The sequence below is a fragment of the Zootoca vivipara genome, chromosome 7 (assembly GCF_965207765.1).
Source record: "Zootoca vivipara chromosome 7, rZooViv2.hap1.1, whole genome shotgun sequence".
Classification (NCBI taxonomy): domain Eukaryota; kingdom Metazoa; phylum Chordata; class Lepidosauria; order Squamata; family Lacertidae; genus Zootoca; species Zootoca vivipara.
The window spans coordinates 25,899,513-25,917,541 of NC_142590.1; the positions used below are offsets into that span (position 1 = coordinate 25,899,513).

General features: G+C 42.8%; 1 protein-coding gene and 2 long non-coding RNA genes across 4 annotated transcripts in view; 2 read left to right on the top strand and 1 right to left on the bottom strand.

Annotated features, from left to right (window-relative positions):
• Positions 1 to 3,615, top strand: part of LOC148685010 (uncharacterized) — a 38,115-nt gene extending 34,500 nt beyond the window's left edge. The window contains exons 4-5 of the long non-coding RNA XR_015950971.1: positions 1,741 to 2,307; positions 2,398 to 3,615. This is a non-coding gene — a long non-coding RNA (uncharacterized LOC148685010). The remainder of the gene's footprint in view (positions 1 to 1,740; positions 2,308 to 2,397) is intronic.
• The window catches only part of LOC118089223 (calcium-activated chloride channel regulator 1-like), a 23,311-nt gene continuing 5,282 nt past the window's right edge, over positions 1 to 18,029 (bottom strand). Inside the window, exons 2-14 of one of the 2 annotated variants that reach the window (XR_015950970.1) lie at positions 17,726 to 17,866; positions 17,171 to 17,321; positions 15,662 to 15,773; positions 14,252 to 14,420; positions 10,756 to 10,977; positions 9,333 to 9,557; positions 8,364 to 8,541; positions 7,957 to 8,063; positions 6,647 to 6,877; positions 5,606 to 5,870; positions 3,611 to 3,775; positions 1,724 to 1,812; positions 1 to 1,382 (exon numbers count right to left, since the gene is read on the bottom strand). Coding sequence is in view for 1 of the 2 variants with exons in the window: in XM_088673844.1 (XP_088529970.1) it covers positions 1,093 to 1,382; positions 1,724 to 1,966; positions 3,611 to 3,775; positions 5,606 to 5,870; positions 6,647 to 6,877; positions 7,957 to 8,063; positions 8,364 to 8,541; positions 9,333 to 9,557; positions 10,756 to 10,977; positions 14,252 to 14,420; positions 15,662 to 15,773; positions 17,171 to 17,321; positions 17,726 to 17,866 (2,499 nt within the window). In the remaining variant the exon portion in view is untranslated. Of the gene's footprint in view, positions 1,383 to 1,723; positions 1,967 to 3,610; positions 3,776 to 5,605; positions 5,871 to 6,646; positions 6,878 to 7,956; positions 8,064 to 8,363; positions 8,542 to 9,332; positions 9,558 to 10,755; positions 10,978 to 14,251; positions 14,421 to 15,661; positions 15,774 to 17,170; positions 17,322 to 17,725; positions 17,867 to 18,029 lie in introns of both variants that reach the window. The other variant, XM_088673844.1, reaches the window with a different exon arrangement.
• Positions 15,768 to 18,029, top strand: part of LOC148685011 (uncharacterized) — a 22,749-nt gene continuing 20,487 nt past the window's right edge. Inside the window, exon 1 of the long non-coding RNA XR_015950972.1 lies at positions 15,768 to 16,516. This is a non-coding gene — a long non-coding RNA (uncharacterized LOC148685011). The remainder of the gene's footprint in view (positions 16,517 to 18,029) is intronic.

The following is an 18,029-nucleotide window of genomic DNA, read 5'->3' on the forward strand; positions in this document are numbered from 1 at the left end:
GAAAGTTCAAAGCTTTATTGCATAACAAAATGTTACACAGGTTAGGATGTCCTCTCTCCCTTGTAAAGAGAAACACTGGAAAGGGAGAATCGAAAGTGAAGGCATACTAGTACCCTAAGCCTAGTGACTCCCACCAAGGAGAGCACAAACACACACACAAAAGCAGAGAATCCTGGCCAGAGAGCTCTGTACAAAAAGGAAAAAATAAGGTAAGAAATGGAAGCACTGTGGTCATGCCTCGCCTTTGGGAATTTCTGCTGTGCAATATTATGTGAATTTGCAACCCTTTTTCGTGAATTAGTTCTTCTCCAAAATGCCATTGAGAGTGCGCTGATTTTATTGGCACATATTATGGACAACAAAAGTTCTCTCCCATAGAATCTGTCTTGTCTTGTGAACACAGCACTCTTCTCTGCCGTGATCCAGACTTTTGAATTATCATGATTTTTTTTTCTCCACATGCATGGGAGCACCCCATGTTTCAAAGACCCACAGTTTCTGCATTTTAAAGCAGGAAAACTCCAGATTGCTAGCTTGGCAGTTACATCTCAATCCTTTTCTCCTGCCTTCCTGTAAGCAAAAGCCACCTTAGCACATAACTGTGTTAGCACATAACTGTTCCATTCCCATGCAGTCACTGGAACTATTTCTTAGCAAAGCTGATCAATTCTGCTCAGCAGATCTCACAAGCCAATTGAGTTAAAAAGAGTTTTCTTAACTTGGTAGAATAAAAGCCTATAATAGAATAAAGAGGTTTGGTACATGTTGTTAAAACATTACATGTGAATACCTCACAAGCATAAGTGTCTCTAACAAACAATAACTTACTAGGTTGCCAAACACACAGGTTTTCCCCAGTACATCTGCTTATTAGGGTTGCCAACTTACTAAATTCATGTTTTAAGATACACAATACATTTTAATCACGACAATTTCTATTATGGAAGCTTCTTAGTTAGTAGACATGAAAATTACAAAAAAAGAGGATACAAATAATGAGCCAATTAAAATTCAAGACAGAAACATAATCCTTGTCGTAATATTGCATTCTAGTATCAAAACTTCTGGTTTTTTGTTTATGCAAAACGCAAGCTACAGACAAAAAGTATCATCTGGGATAGTTGGCAATATGGGTAGAAGCACGACTGCTCTGGCTATATTAGATGCTTCTCCAACATTGTTGCTACCATCAATGGCACGAATGGCAAAGTAGATGGAGGTGCCATTCGATTTTTTAAAGTTTTCTGCATTATACTGGAAGGATTGCTTGACCCCAGCGACTTCCGTTTTCAGACCAGCGGTGTTCACAGATGTGGCCGTTTGAAAAGCTGCATCTATTAAGGCTGAGGGATTTTCACTCATTTTTATTTCGTACCTTTCAGCTGCAAAATAAAGAACAGCCAACAGGCATGCGTTAAGATGTACGTCTTCAGTCGTGCATCAAGGATAACAGCGACAGAAATCCTTTTCAATGCATTTCAAACTTCCTGTCCCCAGGGAACCCTCTGCCCTCAACAACGGTGGACCAGATGGGATGAAATCCCTCTTCCCAGAGCAATAATATGCTACTGTAATATAATATTACAGGGAGATAAGGCTGCAAATAAAAGTGGTGGTTGGCTCTCCCCCCCTTTTTATGCGCATGCATACACACACCAGTCTTACTAATTGATCGATTGATTGATTGATTGACTAATTGATTAAAGCAGAATTTTGCACTTACCTTTTCCTTCGTCATAGTCATTCCCAGGAGCTGTCCAGGACAAAAGGAACTGATAATCACCAAGTGGTTTTATCTCAAGGTCAGTGATTCTACAGGGTGGGAAAATATCTTTTTTACTACCACCAGGAGGAACTCCTGATACTACAAAAGCGCCGCCTGATGCTACTCTGCTGAAATTTCCTACGTCAACTTCGATGTCATCATCACGAACTTCTGGTTTTGGGGGATTCATATTTATTGCACCTAGAATGGACGGAAGGAAGGAAGGAAGGAAGGAAGGAAGGAAGGAAGGAAGGAAGGAAGGAAGGAAGGAAGGAAGGAAGGAAGATTATATGGTGAGACTACAAACCTCCAAACTTCCCCATTTTTTTGAAAGTCCCATTTATTTCCTTTTGTGCAAACCCAAAACAAAGACAGAATATACAGAAAATCGTAATTATTTTCTTAAAGCAGAGCTTTTTTGGGGGGGGCGGCCCCTGTTCTGTGGAACAGCATCCTGTTGAGATACGACATCCTGCCCACACTTTCTAAAATACATTTTTTATGCTGACAAGCTATCCCAGCTGGATGAAGAGTTCTCTACCGTAGGTATCCATTTTGCATTGCTCTTAAACTAATCTCTTAATTTTTTTGTGCTGTTTTGTAACCGTTTTCATTTTCTTTTGCGTGGACAGGCGGAGTCCCCCAAACCCCCAGGCGACCCCTGAATGGAAAAATGACTCAAGACAACGTGTTATGGGATTAAATTGGCCACAACTTTATTGAGATTCAGATGTAGGGAGACCTTGGCTCAGGCATTGGGCATTTTCCTTCCCCGTCCCCAGCCGGGGATCTGGGGGACTTCAGGGTTATCCAGAATGTATAGGGGTTGGGCTGGCTCTGGAGAACATATGTTCAAGCAGAGCGAGCCCGCCCCCGTTCGCCGCCACTGGAGGGGGGAGAGCAATGACAACCTCCCGGTGTATGGCCAATGCCTCCCCCCAAGACCCCTTTAACGGGGGAACCCTGAACTTGCCGCCGCAAAGGGGGTGAGGTCACCGCCTCACGCCCCCCCCCCCAGGAAGATAGCCAAAAAGATTCCGCCAAAGGCCTGAAACCGCCAAAGTTATGACGTATTGCTACTGGAATGGCAAAACCTGCCAATGCAGGGAAATTCCTTTCCGGCCCTTCAACAGCGACCTTGACGTAGCAGCACCTGCATACCTGTGGAGAAAAGGTTAACCTGCAAAAGAAAACTTCAATGAGGGTGTGGAGGGTGGGAGAAGCTCTGGAGCCGACTTCTGCTTGCAGGTAAGATTCAAATCCTATTGTGTGAGCTGGACAGTCCCTCCCCCTACCTGGCCAGACTCCTGGCAACACCTCCCCAGGCGGGATTGGCCGATTGGCTGGGGTAGGTGGTGACCACAGGTATCCAGCCTGGGAAGGTAGTGTCAGTTCTGAACTACCAGGGAGCTGCTCTGGAGATCCAGGGGGCTGCTCTCAACCACGCAAAAGTCACCCCCGGTTTAATGTGGGGAGCGGTCATTCTACATTGCCTTGGGGCGTAACTGAAAGGTGAAATAATAATAACAACAACAACAACAACAACAACAACAACAATAATAAATCTGTTGTAGATCTATTTTCTCTCTCTAACCCACTAAGTTGAGAAGCACATGGCAGATTTGAATATTGCAGGAAATAAGGATGTGTGTACATATACCGTATGTGTGAATGTGTCAGAGATATGTACTCGTGTGTGTATCCAGATCTACATAAAGACAATGTCGGGGAGGGAAATGACAGAAAGAAGTTCATTTCCTTCTAGAGACGCCCAATGTCATTCACACTTTGAGCATCACAGAGCTAGCATACCACCAGTATTGCTATTTCGTAACAGATCCTTACCATTATTTATAAACCCTGGTGCATAGAAAGCTTGACTTTGCCTACGGATCCTTCTGCCAGTCTTGCCTTGCCCCTGGACCCGCACTTTTAGGTTGTGTCGACCATTTGCTTTGAGCGATGTGTAATATCTCGAGTAGATTCCATCATCCTTTATAATGTCGGCACCTAGGTACATTGATATTAAAATTAAACATCCAAACCAAACACCTCACTGCTATATAAAAAAAAGAAAGAAACCCTACATAACCTATGTAGGAGATGTTTGTTTCACAGTATCTGCTCCTGTCCTAATTAAAACAGAAGAGTACCTAACTCTGAATATGTAGTGATATGGAGTCATAAGTATGTTAATCCCTGTTCAACACAGGCCAACACAACTTGTAACTCGCCAACCTGAAGACAGCAAACCGGCATGCATTGTGGCCTGATGCCTGCTTGACAAGCTCTGTTTTCTGCAGTCCCAGGCAGTTAGCAAAATTAGATTTATCAAGCTCTTAGCGGGCTGCCATTGCTAAATATAGCCATGACTGCCTTTCCCCTCATGAACTTGCCTGGACTGTAAGAACACCATCTGAGCCCCTTCTTACATGGCAGTTTCTAGTTCAGCAAAATTAGGTGAGGCAAAGGTTATCCTCACCTGAGGCAGATGTTTCATTTGTCTTTGGGAGTAGGCCTATTCTGGCATCCTTCAAGTGATATGGGGCAGGGCTCCCCTCCGCCAGAACTCACCGGAACTCGGTTCCAGCCCCTCTCAGGTGGAAGCCATTGCCATTATAGGAGAACAAGGGAAGTGTTCAAGGTGAGTTCCAGCACCTCTTTTCCTAGCAAAATGGCACTGATGAGGGGGATAAGTTCTGAAGTGGGAAGCCATTTCTACTTCAGCAGGATCCCTGCACAATTTAGGGTTTCAAAATGTGTAGGGAGTTTGCACAAGTAGAGCAGGCTCCCCACTGCAGACGTTTGTCACCAACTGATGGAGGATGACAAGGATTACTATGGGGGCAGCTGTTTCCTCCATTCTAATCACATGGGGGCTTAAAGCATCCAGATGGGGCTATTAGCTCCTTGTATCTCAAGAAGCACACCTGGAAAACAGACCCGTCAAGTGTCCCTATTTTCCAGGGACGTCCCTGATTTAGAGGAACCATCCCAATTTCTGATTTGATCCCGGAACGTCCCACTTTTCCTAAGGATGTCTCTATTTTTATTGGAGAAATGTTGGAGGGTATGGAGTTATCTGACCCCTGAGCCATCTGAATGCAATCCTGTATAAGGTTGGGTTTTTTAAAAAGTGTTTAATGTTTTATTATGCTTTTATATATGTTGGAAGCTGCCCAGAGTGGCTGGGGCAACCCAGTGTGGGATATAAATAGCAAAGTTATCACTATGGAATGGGACGTCCCTGTTTTCATCGGAGAAATGTTGGAGGGTATGGGAAAGCATGGCATCTCCTTGCCATCTCTGAAAGGTGAAAGACAGAAGGAGTGAAGATGTTAGCACCTAGACGGGTTTTGCAAAGACCCAGAATGGAGTCTTCCCTATTGGTCTCTTCTCAGGGGTAGAGTGTATGTTCTGCAGGCAGTTTATATCTCTGGCAACGCAAGCTAAAAAGAATCTCAGGCTTTGGGGAGGACAGAGCTGTTTGCCAGCCAGTTTTGAGTTTTATGCCTGTTTATGAGCCTGCATTTTAGAAGCTGATTATTTCATATTTGATATTAGGTTGAATGTTGGATTATACTATACTATTTTATTGCATTTAATTTTATTTCAACTATGTGCGTAGTCTGAACTGGGACTTTTTAGTGGTTTGTAAATATCATAAATCGGGGCAAACAAACAATTATTATTATTTTTTCTAAGGCTAGTTTTGAAAATACTGTTGCCAGGCATCTTGACAAGCCACCACGTCGGATTAGATAATGCTAGACTGAATGTGTTAATGTTCTGATTCTGTGGGAAATGTGTAGTGCCACAAACGCTTCAAAACAAACTTACCTGCGCCATTGTCCAAAAGCTCTAGATTCTCAGCTGCTCCATTGTCTGCTTCAATTGTGGCTGTGACTTTTGCACCAGTCACAGGTAAGAACCCTTGGCTGACTTCTGCATGAATAACCAGCGGATTAGGAAACTGATGCGTTTTTTTTATAAGAGGCGTCACAAGAACTGGAAGCACGGATGCTGATCTTGATCGGCTCGTGACTGTTATTGTCATGGTTTGAGCTGTATTTTGATTCTGCAGGGCATACCCCCAGTCTCCTGCCTGGAAATCAAGTGATGATAATTAGAAGGGTATTAAATATCCCATATCTAACTGTTTATAAATACAGTTCCTATTTCCTCTGGTTATTATGCTTTGATAAGGTGGGGTGTCTTTTTTTATAGAAAAAATACCAAGAGCAGATACTAGCAGCAGCGTCATGCTAGGCATTTGATAAGCTAGAAAGTCTCATGGCACCTTCCAGACCAGAGGTTCCCAAACTTATTTGGCCTACCGCACCCTTTTTGGGGAAAACAAAAATTACTTAGCGCCCTCCTGGGAGACGAAACATGCTTCCACCCCCCTTATTTTTATTCAACACCCCCCCATTTGCACCCGAGGTTTTGGGTGGTATCTCCTGCCTCTGCTCCAGAGCCAGGCAAGCGCTTTCTGGGCTTGGGGAACGAGGCACGAGACTGTGCCAGTATCCTAGAGCCCTGCTGCTTCCTTCCCTGAGCATGTGCAGAGTGTCTCCTCCCCCCCCCCTTATGCCCGCTTGGCTGTCCTTCCTCCAGCCATTCCTAGGCAGTGAGTACTGGCACCTTCTCTTCTAGAAAAAAAAATCACTGTTAATGCCATTACAAAATCTTACATCAAGGACTTCAAGAAGTAAATGGCTCTTTCCCACTTGCATAATGTATCCTGCTAGTTTCGCTGTAGCGACACAAACATTTGCTAGCACAGCTGCACTTCCAACAAGACAGGCATTTCCTTATTTTCCAAAAGAAAAGGCACGCAAGTAACAGAAGAGTTATCTGCATAGAGAATGGATATTTTACCTCTGCGATTCCACTAATCTGGAGCCGGGCTGTTCGTAGGTTGCTTTTATCAATCACGAAGTCCTTTGTACTGTACTTTTTCCCCTTGGGATCTGTCAGAAGCATCGTTGGTGGAGTTGTGCTTGTGCTCCACGTAATGACAAAGAAAGTGTCTTTTCCCACAGTTTTATCAATGGATACTGTACCATACATCCATTTCTTGGCAGCTACATTATTCACTTTACTTTCAAGCTGTTGGGGGTGGGGAGAGGAAATAAGTACGCTGGTATATTTGAAAAGTTTTATAAGCTGAATAGATCTGCAATGGGGATAAAATTGGTACAGTATCCTACAATATCTCCATTGTTAAAGACATGGAGGAAAATAAATGATGTAGCAACTCCAGCTCAACAGCCCTTCCCAGATATAAGATGCTGGATGCTTAATCCATTCCCTGCAGATGCCATAATTTATTTTCCTGCACCAAATATATTTATTGTGATTGCATGTGGCTTTTACTGGGTGCTAGCCACCTTGAAAGTTTTAAACCAAAAGGTTTGCTACAAACGCCAAGGGTCAAAAACATGCAGTTTAGGAGATTTTTCTGATGGCATGTTTGAAGCTCAAAAACTGGGGCAACCTCTGATCAAATGTAAGTCACTGATCTCAAACAAGAGGTTAACTCTGCGAGACACAACTCTTAATTCTACAGGCAAAGAGAAGTAAATTTGCAGTCAATGCAAAGGGAGATTTTGGGGGCAACTCTAGGTGAAGAGAAGTCAATGAGACACAATCTAGAATGGGATCATGGTGCTTGTATGATTACACATTCAACTGAACTAGGACCAGTAAAAAATTGAAATGTTGTTTCAACCTTGCCAAAATCCACCTCTGCAGACCGACCATCTCTGTGAATTCTGCCTGGTTCTCCCCCTGCACAATAGTAGCAAAATATGGACTATACAATTAATTTTACTTTGTGCTTTAAACTTTTTTTTTTACAGTACCTAATACCAGTAGTAGTAGTAAAGGTAAAGGTAAAGGTACCCCAGACCATTAAGTCCAGTTGCGGACGACTCTGGGGTTGCGGCGCTGATCTCGCTCTATAGGCTGAGGGAGCCGGCGTTTGTCCGCAGACAGCTTCCGGGTCATGTGGCCAGCAGGACTAAGCAGCTTCTGGTGAACCAGAGCAGTGCACAGAAATACCGTTTACCTTCCCGCCGGAGTGGTACCTATTTATCTACTTGCATTTTGGCGTGCTTTCGAACTGCTAGGTTGGCAGGAAATAGTAGTAGAACTGCTTATTTCACTCTAATCTTTGCAATGCATACCTGAATAGATTGTTGACTGATATCTCCACTTCCTGAAGAAATTCCGCTGAAAGCATCAATGAGACCGTTGGAATTCAAGCTGTCAGTGGCAGCAAATTTCAGACCTCCTAGAATGCGATTGTAGGAAGAGTTAGGATACTTGGTTAGATGGAATAAAAGGCAATATGTTGTTGTACTGTGGGTTTTTTTTATACACCTGTGTGCAAAACACATCTGTGTCAGTAAATGTAAAGTAGGTGCTTAGAGCACTGAAAAGCAGTGAAGTTTCTGTGGGCGAGTAGGAGGAACATTGCGCGGATGAGAGTAGCATGGCAGGGGGGGCTGGGCCTACTAGTAAACTCACTCTTAGCGAAACCCCGGTTGGCACCAAGTGGAATGAGGGTGTGGCATTCTGCCCACTCACTTACCTGTCATGTCTGCCAGCGTTTCTAGTCCTTTTGCAGCGCTTGGTCCCAAAGCAATGGTGTGGATTATAGACCCACTATTTTGAACTTCAGCAAAGCAGGAATTTACTTGGTTATCTTCTCCATCAGTCAAAAGCACAATTTCACATCCTCTGGTATTTGGGTACTTCTTTAAAAATACCTGTATGGAAAAGAGCATTTAGAATCTTAGCAGCAACTAGGAATGTGGGAGCCACGGGGCACCATTTGTGCTTAAAATGAACGAGAAAATGCTACGAAGCGCCATTAAGTGTGGTGTGTTGCTGCTGTTCTGTGTGAACTCATTTCCCACCTGTAACAGAAGCAGAGTTTGGTGAGACGGGTGCCATATCTTCCATGGTTGTTGAAGAAGTCTTAGCATTTGCTACCTCACACTAGAAAGCCGTAGATGTAACGGTTAAAACCATGGACTAGGACTGTGGTTTGAAACCATGGAAATGTTGGACACGACTATGGTTTGAAACCCCACTCAGCCAGGAAGCTCACTGGGCAACCTCAGGCCAAACAGTCTCTCAGCCTGAGAGACCACCTTGACCTCCTCAGAGATAGAAGGACAATAATAATCAAACTGAGAGGCTACCATTTCATAGATGGCAGAAGCCACACCTGGTGGAAGCCACTTTTGCCTCCAGTCACATCAATGGATCCAGAAGTATACTCAAACTAGGAACCTGATCTTTCAGAGGATCAGGACTCCCTCCAGAACTGGTTGAACACCACTTACCCAGGCAGTGGAACCACCTGCGAATAGCATCTCTATCTTCTCTGCACTGAGTTTCAGTTTCTTGGCTTTTATGAGAGAGCATACCTACTGAAACACCCTCTTGTGCACAACTCTTAGATGCACAGCAGCCCTGTATCCTTTTTGCATCTGGCTACCCTACTAAGAAGAACAATAGGAATGAAAGAATCTAGAATTTTATTTTTTTTCACCTGAAATCCTGACCGCACTCCGGAACATATGTTGGTTCCTCCATCAGCTGAAGTAGGAAGATACCCTGCAAGAGTTTTGCGCACGCTGTCGCTGCTGATCTGCTTCAATTGAGTCTGGATTGTTGCTGCACTATTGAATGTCACTACTCCAACCCAGGATCCTGCTTCAATAATCTGCAGGATGAATATTTCTGCAGCTTGCTTCAGCCGACCAATGCGATTGCTCTGCATAGGAATAACAATAACAATAACAAACCCAGCATTCACAGAACTGCCAGTGGATTCTGGGAAGCAAATAAAGGTGACTGAAAATGCAACTGTCAAATATACTTTAAAAAACAAGGCTTAATAAACATAAGTGGATGTAGCTGAATGCATAATGTTCTGAGTTTCCAAATAACCTCATCCATGTTGCGATTTCAGGCACAATCCACCTGGATGTTTTCCTGCACAGGCTCCTTTGAATTGGCTGTTTCATTGCATTCATTGCTTTTATGTCTGGTATTCAAATTTCTATATGCTATTATAGAAATATAAACTCTATTCCAGAATGTCCCCACCCCATTTGCTTAGCAGTTGCTTAGTTAGTTAGATGATGTAAACCCTGCCTTTCAATTAAAAGATTCCATACCCTCCAACATTCCTCCAATGAAAATAAGAACATCCCATGTCTCTTAGATCCACTTCAAGGACTATTACCAGACAGGCCCATGCAGTGGGGGTGGGAGGCAGCCAGGTACACTTGCCCCGGGCCTCGGAGGGCTAAGCCAGGAGGGGGACCCTGCCAGGAACTGGCTGTTTTGGGTTTGAGTTTATAACTTTAGTCTAACAAGACCCTGGGCCTCCGACAAGCTCTGCACAAGCCTGTCACCAGAACATAGAAAAGCCAGGGCGGCAGGAAAACGCATTTAGAGCTACCCATCCCAGGAGCTATATGACTTCTCCAGCCCTATCATGTGTCTACCATAAACTTCTGCAGTAGGGAAGCCTTGTGCAGCTGTTGACATTTCCTGCACAATTTAGAAACCTGAAGGACCTGATTGATCTGGCCAAATCAAGATTTCCCCTACCTCCTTCCATTTGCTTTCACCCCTCCGTTTTTCACCTCCCCTGCTCCATCTCTTCCTCTAGGTTCCCTGCCCCAATTGGGAATTTAGGATGAGCAGACCTTGCATTATATTTCAGCCAGGTTGCCCACCCCACGCTAGAACTCTTCTCCTATATGAATTAATTGCTGTAGTTTCATATATATCCAAATTAACCAAATCTAATCAGGTAAAACGAAAAAGAGGCTCCCTATCTATAAAACAGCGTAGCGTTTATGACAAAAATGCCAATGCTGTGTTGACACTTGTTGTCACTGTTGACGTCAGTTCCATCATTTTTGAAATATTTCTTCTGAGCGCAGAAAACATGGACTCACCGAAGCCATACTTCCAGAAACATCAAGTACTAGGCACAAAACTCTCTCCTGTTTTTGCAGCAGAAAGATAGTGGGGCTAGGCGGAGGAGCTGTTTGTGGAGTTGATTTGGCAAAGTCAGGAGAAGTCGTAATTACATCCCAGGTGCTCCTGTAGTTGCACATTTTATTCTGCATATTTGTTGCTTTAGTATTGTGGTTGCTTTTGTCACAGAACTGAGTAACCTAAATGAAACGTAAGAAGAATAAATCAAGTTCACAACCTCATTCCTTTGCTTGCTCACCTCCCTAGCTTTTCACTCTGAGCAGTTTCCTGCTGAAGAAGGGGGCATACACACCAACATTTCCCTGGTGGAAATAGGGACGTTCTAAGGAAAAGCGGGACATTCTGGGGTCAAATTAGATGACTTCTGTAAATCCTGGACTGTCCCTGGAAAATAGGGACAGTTGGAGTGTCTGAGGGCGAACTTTGAAGGCTATCTCAACGCTACTCACGAACCAGAAACATTTTGAAGAACCCCACACAATTATCCAAATGTTAGTTGTTCTTTTTTATTATTATTAAATTTTGTTAACATATAAAATGCATACATTTACATTTACACAACACACTACCTTATTTTCATAGCATAAAACATACCTACATTACTCTATATAATACCTACCTATACTGTACTATACATATCAACTATACACCTACCCCACACGGACACCCACCAAGTGACTTGACTTCCAGCCGTTCTTCTTACGGTAATTTATTTTTCCAGTTGCTTAAAGGCATTTCATTATTTCTTTAATTTCTTCTTCTATCTTGACTTTACTCTCCTTTCACTCTAATCATTTTCTGGATTCACTCAATATCTGTCAAAAATTCTACTTTTTCCACATAGATTTTGATGTATTCCTTAAAGATAGCCCATTCCTTATTCGCTTTTTGTACCATGTCTCCTCTTATCCTCCCTGTTAATTTGGCAATATGGAAGTATTCCATCATTTTAGATAGTCAGTCTGTTTTAGTTGGGACGCTGCAATTTTCCAATTTTTGGCAATTAATAACCTTGCCGCCGTAGCCGCATACATAATTATTGGTCTGACCGTTCTTTTTATTTCCTCTGATATGATACCTAGGAGAAAGGATTCTGGGTTTTTTTTCAAATGAAAATCTAAACATCATTTTTAATTCGTTATAAATATTTTCCCAGAATCCCACTATCTCTTTACACTCCTACCACATGGGTAGAAAGGTTCCTGCCCCGTTGTTGCATCTCCAGCAGATATCACTACAGTTTTTATACATTTTTGCCAGTCTAACCGGGGTCAGGTACCATCTATATTGCATTTTCATTACATTCTCTTAAATTATAGCATGCTGTAAATTTAATATCTTTCCCACAGCCCTTCCCATTAGGTCATCATAATATTTTCCCCTAAATCCTGGGCCCACTTTACCCTCACTGTCTTCACTTGCTCTTCCTTTACCTCCCATTCTAGGAGCAAATCATATAATTTGGAAATATGTTTACTTTTAGATTGAATTACTGTAAATACTCATCCAATCTTGAAATTTCTTTCTCAAATCCTTTTTGTTTATCTTTTCTCTGATTAATTTGAAAATACTGCAGCCAATCGTTCAAATATTTTTAACTTCCTTATATTCTTTCAATTTAAGTTTGTTATTTTCCTCTTCCAGTAATATCTTATATGTTGCCCAATTATTATTCATATTCTTTCTCTTTACGGTCATGATTTCTAAGGGTGAGGCCCACCAAGGTGTTTTGGGTTCTAGGATCTCTTTATATTTCATCCATATTTTATGCAATGATTTCCTTATAATATGGTCCATAAAACCCTTGTGGACTCTCACCTTTTCATTTATTAGGTATGCATGCCTAATCAGTATCCTTTAACTTAATCCACTTCCTTAACCAGGTCAGACCTGCTGCAGAATGATATAATTCCAGGTCAGGTAGGTCAAATCTGCCTCTCTTTCTTCGATCAATAAGTAATTTATATTTTATTCTGGGTTTCCCCCCCCCCATTCCATACAAACCTGGCTAGATCTCTTTTCCACTTCTTAAAACAACCCATGCCTCCTAGAATCGGCATGGCTTGAAATAGAAATATCATTCTAGGTAATATATTCATCTTTACTGTTGAGATACGCCCCCAAAACGATAAACGTAGCCTATTCCAAGTTTCTAAATTTCTCTTTATCTCCTTCCAAACTTCAACGTAGTTTTCTTGAAATAGGTCTATATTTTTTGTTGTCATCCATATGCCAAGATATTTCATCTTTTTTAAAAAAAAATCTCCAACCCTGAGATTTTTTGTAGCTCACTTTTTTCTTGATTCCCCATATTTTTAACTAATAGATTCATTTTTTTATAATTTATCTTAAAGCTAGCTAGCTGTCCAAATTCGTTTATACATTCTATTGCACTTGGGATACATTCTATTGGATTTTCAGTAGTGATATGCTCAAGTCGTCCACAAAGATTCTTACTTTATACCCCCCCCCTTTATTACAATCCCTTTTATATTCTCATCTTTTCTAATTTTATTCATTAATATTTCTAGCACCAATATAAACAGTAAAGGAGATAAAGGGCATCCTTGTCTAGTTCCTTTTGAGATCTCAAATTTTGAAAAAGGGATTGGTGCAATTTATTGCAAGCCAAAAGCCAGAATTATTGTCAATGGTAGACTAACAGGGGATATTGAGATCCCAAATGTTAGTTGTTCCGTTGCAGAGAGCACCACCCATCTCACTTTCCTTCAGTCTGACTATGTGCCTCTGCTACCTCATTCGATGTAGGGTTGCGCTTTTTTTGGCAAAGTTTCTGATGGCCAGTTGCCGACTATGTCCGAATGTATGGCGACCCTACTGTTGGGCCTAGTGGCTACTCAGTCAAGCTGGGTCCCTTAGCTTGTGCTGTATGTGACTTCTATAAATTGAGAAGAGGTTTTCAAGAGGGAAGGACGGGAAAACTGCAGGCCCTTAAGAAGGAGTTTCTTCTTGAATTGCTAGGTCAATATAATTAAATTTTGGTTGGAATACTTTCTCCCCAGCCAGGGGCGGAGCAAGTGGGGTGGGGGGCTCCAAGGCCAGGTGGTGGCTCCACGGTGTTCTGCATGCACTCGGTGGCCCTTGCGGGGTGCCGCTCTCATGCATGTGGAACACCATGGAGCCGCTGCACGCAAGCAGCACCCCAAACGGAGTGCGCAGGCGCCATATCTAGCATGTCATTACATAGCGGCACATGCGTAGCGACACCGCGCCCCCAGGTGCATGGCAATTTGCCGCCCTGGGTGTCGCGACGGCTCCCTATGCCGCTTTCCCCAGCCCTAACGCAATCTTATTAGTGAAACACACCCACACCCACACACCTGCAAGAATTGAAGCTAAAAATCTCCAAATATTATATTTAACTGAGCAAAAATCCTGCATTTTTGAGGCATTGGAGAAAAATAAATCCCAACTAAGACGTATCATACTTACCGATGGGATACTTTGCACATACATGATAGATGTTGGAGTATTTTGATTTCTTTCTGGAATAAATTGGCATCCAGATTCATACAGCTGAGTTTTTGGTTCAACTTTGCATGGTCTGGTAGTTCCATCAGCGAGTGGGACTACGTAGCTACCCTTGAAAGTAGCTGGGCACCTAATCAATATAACAGAAACAGACATGGTCGGTTTAAAAAGTCAAGAAATAATTACATGCTGGTATGATTGCATGCTACCTTGTTTTCTGTAATGCCACGACTGCTAAGACAAACTCCAACGCCCACCAGCCCACCCTGAATATCAGATTGTAAAAGTCTTCATAATGGGCAGAGATGAAAGTATTTGAATAAATTATGTAGATGATTTCTAGACAGGTACTTTATTCAGCAAACGTGGTTCAGATCTGATTTTTATGTGTGCTCAGTTGGTACATTAGCTCATGTCAGAATGCTCCCAACTGGTTGCCCAGGAAAGTATAAAAACAAGGGAAAGTTTCTTACAGTCCCTTTTTATTTCAAACATTACAGAGAGAGGCCATGGAACCCAGCCTCTTGAATAATGGTGTTGTCCCGAATGAATCTCCACACACCCCGTCTCTCCCACTTCCTCATTCGTCACTTCTATGTGTGCTGCTATGTGCCCTCTGTCTTTGAGCTCTTTGCTCTCCTACTTTTAAGGCTCTCCGGGTTCTGGGCCATGGAGGGTCTGGAAGGCTTTCTAGTAACTAACTCCTCCAAGCCATGCCAAAATTCAGGCCCGTCTTCAGCACACACAACAATTGGCGTCTTTTGTTTGGCATTGTGGGCCAGTGGAAACAAAATTGCCAGGTTAGACTCAGGTAAGGAGCAAACAGAAGTAGGTTCAACCCGCTGAAACGTCACCATGTAGGGTTGCCAGACTCAATAGAGGACAGGACTTCTGTGCCTTTAATTGCCCTGCTCTCTTTTGAGTCTGGAAACCTTAAAGAGAAACCAGCAGACCCTTTGCTTGGAAATTAAACAAAGGGTCTGCTGGTTTCTCTTTAAGGTTTCCAGACTCAAAAGAGAGCAGGGCAATTAAAGGCACAGAAGTCCTGTCCTCTATTGAGTCTGGCAACCCTATCACCATGCCAAAAGAAATGCACTACTGGACTAAATTGCATGCAGGACTGTGGCTGAAAATGGTCTCCAGAGAGACTGAGTAAGCTGACTGAAAATAAGGGCTTGGGCAGGGAAAAAGTGGGCACTTGCCCGAGGGCAGGGCATTGCCCCCACTTTGCCCTAATGAGAATTCTCTTCCATATATATCATGAAAGCTCATCCTCAAGACAATAATCCACACCACAACCAAATTAACGAGCCCAAGGCAAACATCACTTATAAAAGAAGAGATGCATCTGTTGGAGATTTGGGGTGGTACCTTGTTGCTTCAGGCATGCTATTTCCCCCAGGAGTGTAGAAAGGTGCATCGTTGTTATATTCATCAAAGACACCCCATCGGAGATGAGCCCATTCATGGACAAGGACTCTGCCTGTGGAAGATCAAGAGTAAAACCTATATATCTTTTTTTTAAGTACAGTGTACAGGTAGATAGAAATGATTGCCATGAAGTAGTGAGCAAGTATCGCTGGGTACCTCAGGCAGGTGGTAAGAATTAGTCCCCAAAGTGGGAGCATGTGATGGGGCTGGATGGTTGACAGCATTCCCCAGCCCCTATAATTCTTTGAGTTAACTTGCCGGCAGGGCAAGGGGAGAGAACATGCCACGTTTTAGACTTGCTGTTTGATGTTCTGTAGCTGGTGCCCGAGAAGAAGTCAATCAAGCCTGGCAACCCATTCAGTACCTGCATGTGATTGATTACTAGCTTGGAGGGAGGACTGGGGAAAGCAACCCCCTCCTTGACAATTATAACATGCCCACCCCACCAAGAAGCCTAAAATAAAATCTGAAATGTTGTGCAGTCATACCAACGGTTAAGTATCTATTATTATTGGATTAGCCAACTTTTCAATCTTAGCCCTCCTGTATTTATTTTATTTTTATTATTTTGTAAGTAGTGCGGCTTAGGAAATGGTGGAAGAGGCAGATTAAAATTGTAATTTCGCTTTCCTTGTTATGACCCGGGGACTGTGTATGATGCAACGGAGGAGGACAATACTCCAGCTTTCCACAGCCTCTTCTGGATCCTGCCAGTCAGAGGCACATCCTGCCCACCCTCCTCTGTTGATTCAGAAGATGAATCTCCCGCAGTACTCCTGACTCCCCAACCACAAGGTGAGTGCCCTTTAAAGGCAGCCATCTTCTTTTGGAAGCTGGGGCTCGCTATTCATCCAGTCAAGATGTCTCAGTCTGGCCCAGTCTAAGTGCTTCCTGAGGCATCATCATGCATCATTTCCTCAGTGAGGGCTGTGGATCCCTTGTATTTCTGACTTGGAGTATTGACTTAGTCTCTTGATGAGACACTACTGGGCTTCCCCTGTGAGCCTTGAGCTCTCACAGAACAGGATATTCCTTGGCTATGTTCATTTTAAGTCAGTTCTTAATGGCTTCAGATATTAACCCACGAGAGAGTCTGAAAGTACTTGATACAGACTGCATACACCTCCTAAATATAAAGCACATGAGTTCTCCCTTAAATAATCCTGAAAACAATAGGAAGTAATGTACTTTATGGTGTGCAAGCAGCCGCAGGAATGTTGTTGAAAGGAAACAGGGACATGTTTTTGTGGGTTGAAAAATGTGCTGATGAACTGGGCACGGAGATATTGCTGGTTCTTTATGACGTTTTGGTTGCCTTTAGAGTGATAAAGTTTAAAGTGGTATGGGTTCTTCAGGACTTTTCTTACTCTGTTATTTTCGGAAAACCCGAATAGCATTTTAATAATAAAACAGGCAGCCTAATCTGAACAAACAGGTGGTAAGTAGTACCTCGTGGTCCATAAGCATCAAGCAACTTGTCATTTGTCAGGAAGTTAGGAGTTAAATGAATGTATCGCCCAGGTTCTCCACACCCGCCATACTGCAGGGTGTAGGGATCATCTCCATGTTTCAAGTAAGGAGCTGCCACTATGATTTCTGCCTGAAATAAAATAGAATTTGGTTGAAAGATCGCCCAGAAAAGCAGCAGCAAAGTACCTTTGATATTAATGTTATATCCTGATTTTTGCCTTAGCAAAAATCCTCATCATTATTATTATTAATAGAAGGGACACTTGGAGGGTCTGCGAATGTACACAGCCCAAATCTATGCCTATTTACTCAGAAGTAAGTTGAGCTGTATACAGAGTGAGTCACAGCCTTGTACTTTTTCTTTCCATTTGCCCCAATCTTTTAAAAAACATACCCTAAGTACGCCTACATTTCATAGCTGCCAAGTTTTCCCTTTTCTTGCGAGGAAGCCTATTCAGCATAAAAGAAAATCCCTTAAAAAAAGGGATAACTTGGCAGCTATGCTACATTTCAATGCTTTCTCTCCAGACTTACCTTATCGTATGACTCTCTAGTTACTCTTTGATAGTCAGCTTTTGTTTTCCACGTCGAAGGAATGATCACTTTTACAGTCTTGAAGTAAAATCTTTTCTGTGTTGCACCGAAGAGGTAAGCAGATGCTTCTTGAACCATGCCCTAGCAAGGAAAGGAAAGATGAGACCTTCTTGTGTTCGGCGACTAGTATCTGCCTTTGGGTTTGTAGAATGTGCTCTTAAGGGTGGTGTAACAATTTTCAAGGATTGCCTTCCCTCTGCCAGGCTTAGGCTGGCTCAACCAGCAGTAGCCCCAGTCTTGAACA